General features: G+C 49.9%; 1 protein-coding gene across 2 annotated transcripts in view; it reads right to left on the bottom strand.

Moving 5' to 3' along the window:
* Nucleotides 1-683: 683 nt before the first annotated feature.
* The window catches only part of MAVS (mitochondrial antiviral signaling protein), a 58,076-nt gene continuing 49,389 nt past the window's right edge, over nt 684-9,370 (bottom strand). For both annotated transcript variants that reach the window (XM_030563519.1, XM_030563520.1), the window contains exons 6-7: nt 6,508-6,854; nt 684-4,747 (exon numbers count right to left, since the gene is read on the bottom strand). In XM_030563519.1, the coding sequence (XP_030419379.1) occupies nt 3,908-4,747; nt 6,508-6,854 (1,187 nt within the window). In that variant the 3' untranslated portion in view covers nt 684-3,907. The remainder of the gene's footprint in view (nt 4,748-6,507; nt 6,855-9,370) is intronic.

Below are 9,370 nucleotides of genomic sequence, written 5' to 3'. Positions count from 1 at the left end.
TCTCGGTGGAGTCTGGTTTTGAAGATTTTTGTTGAAGAACTGCCAATTTTAAGTCTGTTATTGAGTGTCCAGGGAGATTGAAGTGCTCTCCGACTGGTTTCTGAATGTTACAATTTTTGATGTCTGATTGTGTCCATTTATTCTTTTGTGTACAGACTGTCTAGTTTGGCCTATGTCTCTACGCAAAAGAATAAATGGACACAAATCAGACATCAAGAATTGTAACATTCAGAAACTAGTAGGAGAGCACTTCAATCTCCCTGGACACTCAATAACAGACTTAAAAGTGGCAGTTCAACAAAAGTCTTCAAAACCAGACTCCAACGAGAAACTGCAGAACTGGAATTAATTTGCAAACTGGACACCATCAAAGTAGGCCTGAATAAAGACTGGGAGTGGATGGGTCACTACAAGAAGTACTTTTCCCTCTGCTGATACTCACACCTTCTTGTCAGCTGTTGGAAATGGAATGGACCACCTTGATTGCATTGGCCTCGTTAGCACCACACAAGTAATCTTCCCTCCCTTGGTATTCACCCTGTCTTGTCAACTATTGAGAATAGGCCACTTCCTCCTTAATAGAATTGGCTCGTTAGCACTGACCCCCCACTTGGTAAGGCAACTCCCATCTTTTAATGTGCTAGAGTATATATTCTGCTTACTGTATTTTTCACCATCTGCATCTGATGAAGTGGGTTTTAGCCCACAAAAGCTTATGCTCAAATAAATTTGTTAGTCTCTAAGGTACCACAAGCGCTCCTCATTGTGTTTACAATATTGTGTTTATTTTTTGGCAAGACTTTAACACTAATGGCACAGATCCTCAGCTGGTGTAAACAGGATTGTCACACAGGGCTTGTCTAGGTCTGTGATGATGGTGCAAACCTCTACTCCCGCCCCCAAGTGAACAAAACCCTGGAAAAGATCAAAGACGCAAAGGCCCCGTTTAGCATTGTCCGGGTGCACCTCGGGAAGGGGTATGTCTGGCAGGTGTTGAGCAGGGCACACCCCAGTGGCAGGTCCTGCAAGAAGAAGAGAAAGGCCCAGAAGGGTGAGGATGTCAGGAAGGCTGCAGGCGGACAGGAAATCCCAGTGGTGGGATAGAAGTGAATAGACGCTGCAGAAGGTGAAGTCTCTCGCTGTGGTGGGATGAAAGAGGACTTAGTGAGGAACCAACACGGTAAGCACGGATGGATTGGAGACAGTTGAGTTAGTACTGTTTGACATGTCTCCATTTTGAGGACCCCAGCGGAAGGCTTAAGGACATGAGCACAGAAAGGGGGCCTGAAGATAGTGGGAATGTGGTGTTTACTTGTATGTCTGGGGGCCTGTGGTTTTGGTACCCTGAAAGGAGTATGACTGAATGTGACCTGTCCAGAGGGCTAAGTCATGGGAGGAAGTGGACTGCTCAACATCAATAGAGGCTGCTGACGGGGCATCAGAAGAACAAACTCTCCTATGCACACCAGCCAGTGGGTCACTCCTTCACAAGGCTCCATTAATGACAATGCAGTCAAGGGTCTGTCCATAAATTACTTAATGCATTAGGTCCTTAATTTTGCATGTTTGTTACAAGGAGTAAGGGGGTCTTGACAATAACAAAAAAATGTGTAATGTAATCTATTGACAGCCCCAAGGCAATGGAGTGACGCTGATTTATACCAGCTGAGGAACTGACCCATGTAACGCTTCCAGACTACAGGTAATTAATCCTCAAGCCCACTTTTGTGGTTGGTACACCTTATTATCCTCACGCTGCAGATAGGAGAAATTCAAATTGCAAGGTAAAGTGACTTGCCACAAAGGTTGTCAGTATCAAAACCAGGATTAGACACAGCTGCTCTGGGAAGTCTAACTCTGAATTTCCTGGCTTTTCTGCTTACTATAAAACCTTTACCATAACATGATCTTCATGTCAGCCAAGGAACAGGGAACACTGTCGGGTCCTGAGCATTTGCAGCATTGACACCTGGGGAGTTTCACATAAATGGCCACTCTACCATTGTGCTGATTTCTCATTAGTAAGGCTTTGAGTCAGTCACGGATTCTGTGATTTTTATGAGACCTCTGCAACTTCCTCAAAATTCCACTGAAGCTAAAGCCTGAGCCCCACCACCTGTAACTTAGCTTTGCAGGCCTCAGGCAATTGCCCTGTTACTACCCCTTAATGCTCGCCCTGTATACATAGCCATGATTGATTGTTTATGTCCCATATCCTGCTTGTGACTTTCAATAAAATACCCTTGCCAAAATCGTGGCCCTACTCATTAGCAAAACTACTGAGACAATGCAACAGGAAAAGGAGCAAACCTCATCCTTGCTGGAGCAGTGAAGCTGGAAAGACATTCTCTGTTCCTTGAATCCCGCTGGACAGTTGCGTCAATTGACCTACAGCCCAGTTACATACATTACTATCGCCATGATTGTGGCTGAGCTCTCTCAAACTACTTAATTCCCATCCCCCATTTCCACTTAAAGCCCGATTCTACAGTAAAACTATGCCCAGACAATTTGGAGACCTAGTACTGCAACAGAAAATGCCTGCATTTACATGTAATCCCATGCTCTGACTAAGGCTACGCCACATGACAGGTATGGGAAATGTATGCTCAGAGGAGAAGGGAAAACCACAAGATTAATGGTGTCCCCTGCAGGCATGGGGTGAGAATTTAGTGCTAGTGAAAGGTGACAGTCAATTTGACCTTTCTACTTAGTCACAGAACAGATACAGCATGGAAGCTGCAGTGCAAACTTCCCCTCGCTGCCTCAAAGCTGGAGGGTCCCCCCCACCCCCTGGTAGGCATACAGAATGGTAGTTTAACCTCCATTTTAAACCAGGGCCTCTCAGCTAGGACTGCCATCAGTGGGACTAGCTGTGGGATTTTTGTAACTTGGTTACTTGCTGAGCAGGAGATCTTCAGACCCTGCTCATTTCACACAGGGCACTGAAAAGGCATTAGATGTTAACAACCAAGTTACTGATCTGATCTGGATTCAAGCCAGTGAGGTATAAGCGAAGGGTGAAATTCACTCCAGTGCAAACGGCCTAGTTGCCATTGGGATCTGACTGGCAAACAGGGCTCATACTAGCCCCGCCGCGAGTGAATAGTTGTACCAGCAGAACAGCCATTCAACTCAGTGAGAGCAGATGATCCTGAATTGCCATCCTAGTCAGTCATACAAAAACACATGGCAAGAAGGAAGGGGATAGTGAACACAGACCCAATCACGAGGCACGGCTGGAGGAGAAAGCCAGAAGAGCCCTCAATGGACCACGTTTGAGTTCAAGGTAGTATCCCTGGTCAGGTACCTGCACAGGAGACAGTGCCCAGCCCCTCTCCATGCACCAGGATTTTAAAGTTGGGTGAAACCTAGCAGCAGAGACCAGCTGCGCTTTCTTGATGTTCATACACTTCAGATTCTGCAAGGAAACGGAACTCCTTCTTTCAGAGCTGGCAGTAGGAATCCTATGATTCAGAGGACAACATGCTCTCTCTTGTAGAAAGCCTCTACCTGTCTCTTTGGTACCCCCTTCCACTGCACTGGCCCACAGACAGGTGTGGATAATGAGCATCTGCGGAAGGGGTTGCGAATTTCACTGCCTCAAGTAAGGGTCCATCGGCGATGGCATGCATTGGGGGTTGAGGTGCAGCAGGAGAAGGAAAGTATATGAAAAGGCAACTGGTGACAACAAGGATGGAGAAGAGCAAAAGGGGGTCAGGCATCTGGGGCCTCATGCCTCATTTCCAAAGAAGACTGAATAGTGCATTCGAAATTCTACCCTCCAGACTAGTCTTAAGTATGCCAGTTAAAATGCCCATGTAAGAGAAAGCTAAGCATGAAGTTTACTGTTGACTTTGTGGCTGAACAAAGTGATGCTCTACAATCTCTCCACTCTGCTTGACTCCTAATTCCGCAGATGCTTATAGAATAGGAAAGCCACAACAGAAGTGAAAGCAGCAACGGCAGCTGGTAGTATATAGTCCTTCAAGGGAAAGGATGTCCCATCACTGTCTCGCCTTGGCCTGTTATCGTTCTGGGGGGAACTTTCTGGCAGGGCTTCTGAATTCCAAGGAGAGTTGGAATATTCAGAGAGCCTCCTGAGGGAGCCAGAACTGGCTAGAGATGGGTTTTCATAGGCATTGGCTACAACCCTCAGGTCGGGAGCCTCCCTCAGATCAGTGCTAGGATACTCAACTACATGGACTTCATGAGTTCCCACAGCTGTGCTGTCCCAGGTGCTGCTGCTCTCTGGTGGAAAGGAGGCTCTGCTGGTTTTCATAGCCTCATCTCTTCTTGGGTCACTGCTGGCAGCCCAAGCTGGGGGGCGGTGGTCAGAGCGAGAGAAGTAGTGATTCTCTTCAGGCTGATTCCTCTGGGCTCTGCTGGAATTGGAACAGGCACTGCTGGATTCGCTTATCATTAGGGGATTGCTGTCCAGAGAGCACTCACCGCTGAAGACGAAGCGATCAGACCTCCCAGAATATTGGACATGGGTCTCGGATGACTCTGGCTGCTTCTTGGCTGGCTCCTCCATGCCTCCGGTGGAGATTAGCATGCCTGGCTTGCTGAGCTCCACCTCTTCATCCAGCTCATTGTAGAACGCTTGGCAGCCCCCAGGGGAGTCTGGCAAGGTGTTTTCGGTCTCCCACTCTGCCTCCCTCGCGGTGGTGCCAGCTGTGTTCCCAGGGATCCCTGGACTGGTTCGGGTCACACTCGGAGCAGGGGGCTTTGGCACTTGATTTGCCTTCAAGAGACAACAACAGGGGCTAGTTAGACACAAACTGACGCATGTCACTGGAAGCACTGCTGGCACCCGACCTCCTGCTTCAGGGCTGAGTGCTGCAAACCCAGCTTCAGTCTGCCCCCAGGCTAACATCAATCCCTCCCAACACTGCGTGGCTCGGAAGGAGGGGTTGTAGCCAATGTTCCCTCTAATTTTTTCCATGCATGTGCAGAATAAATTTTATGTGCATCAGGTATGTGTGGATCTGTGCCACCAGTAGAAATAATATATATTTGTAAAAAGTTACAATAGGGATAATTACTCCAGCCAGGACAGGTTAGGCATTATAGAACTCACTACTCAAAGAATTACATTTAATTGTAAGAGAAATAAAAATTACAAAATGCATAGACCAGTCAAAACACTAAAATAACACACCTTGAAAGGATAAAATTACAGAGAATATATGTGCATTGCAGGAAGTACCTAGACTGTGTGTGTGTGTGTGTGTGTGTGTGTGTGTGTGTGTGCGCGCGTGCGTGCGTGCAGATACTCACTGAACACTCTGAGGTCTCCTGAGCCAGGCTGTCCTCTCTGGCCTGCTCTGCGGAGATGGGATACGGGGCTGGGGGAGGGGGACACCCAGACATCAGCATCCTCCTCCCCCCCATCCCACCCCCAAGTCCTGGGAGCAACTGCAAGAGGGAGCGACATGGGGGAGGGGGCACCTGAACACACGCTGCCATTGTGCACGCTCTGCTAATCAGCTGGGCAGCATTTGAATCTCTCCAGCGCGGTCACCCAAGTGCACAGCTTACAGGGAACACAGGTCATAACTAGCTCCTCTCGGCTGGAGGTATGGGGAAAGGAGGTTATCCGGGCTCTGGAGGACCCTTTGGGATGAGGACGGTGAGGAAAAGATGGAAGAAAGGTAGATAAACTGGGGGGGACGGGACAGGACAGAGACACTAGCCGCTAAAACAAACACGAGGCTGGAGGGACTGATTTACAAACAAAGGGGAGAAGAGTTAACGGGCAGCTTGGCTGGGGCAAATCTCCACTTCCCTTGTCTGCAAATAAGGTCTTGCCCCATGGCAGCCACACCAACGGCTGCTATCAGGGCCACTTCCAAGCGTAGACAAGGCCCTGGGGACAACCAGGAGGGAGGTTCGACACCTGAGCCAACAAGCATTTGCAAATTGTAACCACCAAGGTGGGAGGGGAAGTATTCAGTGCAATGCGCAGGAGTCTAACCAGGAGGGTTGGGATGAAGCTAAGAAGATGAAATTCCAGGCTGTCGAAGGAGAAGCTTCCTAACTGTGAGATCTACCCACCAAGGGAAGTGGGGGAGGCCCCATCATTTTGGACACAGAAGACGGTACAAGCCACTACAGTATGCAATGTTGTTTACTCCCCTATGCCAAGGGATAGATAGGTGACCTACAAAATAGGCTTTGCCAATCTTTGGGGCATGAGAGTCTTTCCACCGACTTCAGTGGGCTTGGGCTCAGGCCCTTCATAGCCACGATTATGGACTGTGCTGCCTTATTCTACCATTAGAACCTCACTCGGCTTAAACAAAGCTCTGGGACAGGGCAAGGAGAATGGAGAGAAAAAAACCTGCAGAAAGGGTCCAGGCTAAAAGGAGTTTGTTTGGCAGGATCTCTCTTATAGGCTACGGTTCTGCGGGAAACAGTAGCTCGGGCAGCACAAGACCATTTGGGGGTGTTGTATACAACAGGATCAAGGTGAACACACCCCCAACACACATGACAACCTACGTTCTCCTTTGGCATGGAGCTGCTGCTGCTGTCTGTCTCTCTCGTTGGCAGTTCGCGCTCTTGGATGGGAGATTTCAGCTCACCCAGGTCGCTGTTGAACGCTGGCCCTGATGGGTCAGAAGGCAATGCAGGCGAACTAGGTGGAATCACAGCAGTAGAGGAGAAGCCACTAAGGTCAGGGAATTCCACAGCAGGCATGGCATTGGAGAGCTTGAGAACTCTGTTAATGCTAGTCATACTGGGATGGATGGGGGAACCGGTTGGAAGAACGTTGCTGGGCCCAGGAGTCGAAGTTGGGCATAGCACGTGAGGTGCAGGAGTTGGGATCTGGACTTTGCTTTGAGGATCTGGAGAGGAACAAGGCACAATGTGTATTAATCAGGATGCGTGAAAGGAATGAGAGTTGTAAGCTCCCCCCCAACCCCACACACAATATTTTACTATTAACAATGGGAAAGTCCCAGTTCAAGGGAGGGGGTAGTCTCCAGGGTAGAAGGAGTCTCTCTTATCTGGTGCCTCTTTATGAAGCCACGTTTCTTGGTTTTCTTGTACAGGGGGAAAATGTTATACCTGCTCCAAACAGAAAAAAGGGAGGGGAGCAGGACATTCCGCATTAGGCCTGCCAAACATGAAGTGCATTGTTAACAAACCACGTGTACAACAGGGGTCTGAGCCAAAGGGCCCTGATGTCAACGGAAAGATGCCCTGCAGCAGGGTGGACAGCTGCTCCTGCCCTGAAGGATTAAAAACAGCCCCGGGGGGAGGGGCATGGAGGGGGCTGTGGCTACTAAGTTGGGCTGATTAGGAAGTGGCTGCAGCTGGGCCACACCCCATCAGGCCACAGCTGACCTATATAAAGAGGCTGGGAGGCAGGGGCTCAGGAGTCTCTAACTATAGAGGGAGAAGGGCCTGGCTGCAGGGAGCTAGACACAAGGTACCTGAGTGAAGCAGGGCTGGGGAAAGGCAGAGGAGCTGGGGAGCTCCAGCCTGGAAAGTCCCAGGCTGCAGCGTAGCACTGGGCTAATAGGTACTGGGGGTTGCAGGGGGCAGCCCAGGGGATAGGCCAAGGCAGCAGGTCCAAACCCTCCTTGCCAGTGATGAGTAGGCTGATACTGCAGTCTGCCCCACGGTGTGGGGCTAGACAATGACTGGCAGTAGCCATATACTGAGGCAAGGTGGGGATAGTAGGTGGGGGGTTCCCTAGGGAGGGGAGACTCTAAGACTGAGAGAAGGGGGTTACTGCCAGGGGACAGCACCCCAGGAAAGAGGCCACTGGGTCTAGGGAGGGACATGGGGGCCAGAGGACAGGCGGATCACCAGCCTGCAGAGGGTGCTCCAGAGCTGAATCAAGCTAATTCCTGGAAGACACCAGCAGGAGGCGCTGCAGGGGTGAGTCTGCCCGTCTACATGCCCCCAGTGACTTCAGAGCTTTGGAGCAGGCCCATGAAAGAGAACAGGAGTGTGACTGTGGGGCACAGGGTGATGGGTCTAATGCAGGGGTTCTCAAACTTCACTGCATTGTGACCCCCTTCTGACAACAAAAATTACTACAGGACCTCAGCAGTGGGAACCGAAGCCTGAGCCCACCCAAGTACCGCCACCCTGGGGGGGCAAAGTCCAAGCCCTTGGGCCCCAGCAAGTCTAAGCCAGCCCTGGTGACCCCATTAAAATTGGGGTCACAACCCACTTTGGGGTCCTGACCCAAAGTTTGAGAACCACTGGTCTAATGAGAGATGCTAAGAAATGGATGCAGGTCAGGCATTTAGTAACCTCCATTGTACTATAATTTGAGCTAAGAAGTTTGGTCAATTCCAGGTAGACAGATAACTGAGGATGCTGTGTAGCATTCCCAGTTATCTAACACCCATCTGCTGCCAATACCATGCAAAGCCCCACCCTTCACACCTCATCCCTCTGCCTGTCCTCCCGCACTGAAAGATGGTAAGTGCTCCAGCTTATAGCTTTCTTTTCTATCCCCCATGTTGATGAAGTAGCTAAGGTCGCTGGCTCCCAAACTCATCTCTCTAGTACCTTCAGGCTCTGAGCAAGGTGCTTGGCCCACAGGGAGAAGTTGGATTGACCAGACTGCTGTGGGGCTCTCTTGGTTCTGTCTGTCACAGCGCTTTGGTGTGCAACACAACTCTACAACTTGGACCTACTACTGGGGAGAGTCTTTGTAAAAAAAACGTCAGCTGGGTTGGTACAGATAGCAACAGTCACATTCACTCTCTTGTTACAACCAGCATCTCCACTTTGCAGGGGTTCACGGGGAGCCATTTTCTGGTTTTGGCTCATGGGAGGTCAACAACCCCCTCTACTCCAAGTCTCCAAGTTCAAACCCAAATTGAAACTCAGCCCAAGACAGCCAAATCTGGCTTGGTCTCAGGTGGTGTCACCACATTTGGTCTGTTTTTCCCCTGGCAAACCTAACTGAAGGCAGCGCAGGTTGGCAAACCTATTGACAAACCAGGCCCAAGTCTCAGGTGTGTAACTAGGCCAAGAGACTGTCCCTCAGTTCTGGGTGTACATCTGTTTCCTACAGGGAAATTGTATTAACAAGTTACTTTTGCCTGGGGTCCAGGTGCTGGGGGGAGGAGGGCTGTGAATTGGCCTTGGCCCACCACAGAGTTGATGAGCTGTGAGGAATTCAGCTTTGGCTGCTCTTAGCCAGCGAGTGGGCCAGCCAGTTTCACAAGGAGGGGAGTGGCACAATACCAAGAACAGCCTTGCATTGAGTTGGATGCACCTCTAAGTGTACCTCCCTGCCTTGCCCCCAACAAATTCTGCTTGGGGGTAGGAGAAGCCAGTGGCTATACAGACACTGCACCTGAAAGCCAGTGCAATTTTGATCACAAGTTTCAAT

This window comes from Gopherus evgoodei, chromosome 5 (genome assembly GCF_007399415.2).
Source record: "Gopherus evgoodei ecotype Sinaloan lineage chromosome 5, rGopEvg1_v1.p, whole genome shotgun sequence".
Lineage (NCBI taxonomy): Eukaryota > Metazoa > Chordata > Testudines > Testudinidae > Gopherus > Gopherus evgoodei.
Note: the sequence above shows the minus strand (reverse complement) of the source record. Positions and strands in the feature narration are given on the sequence as shown.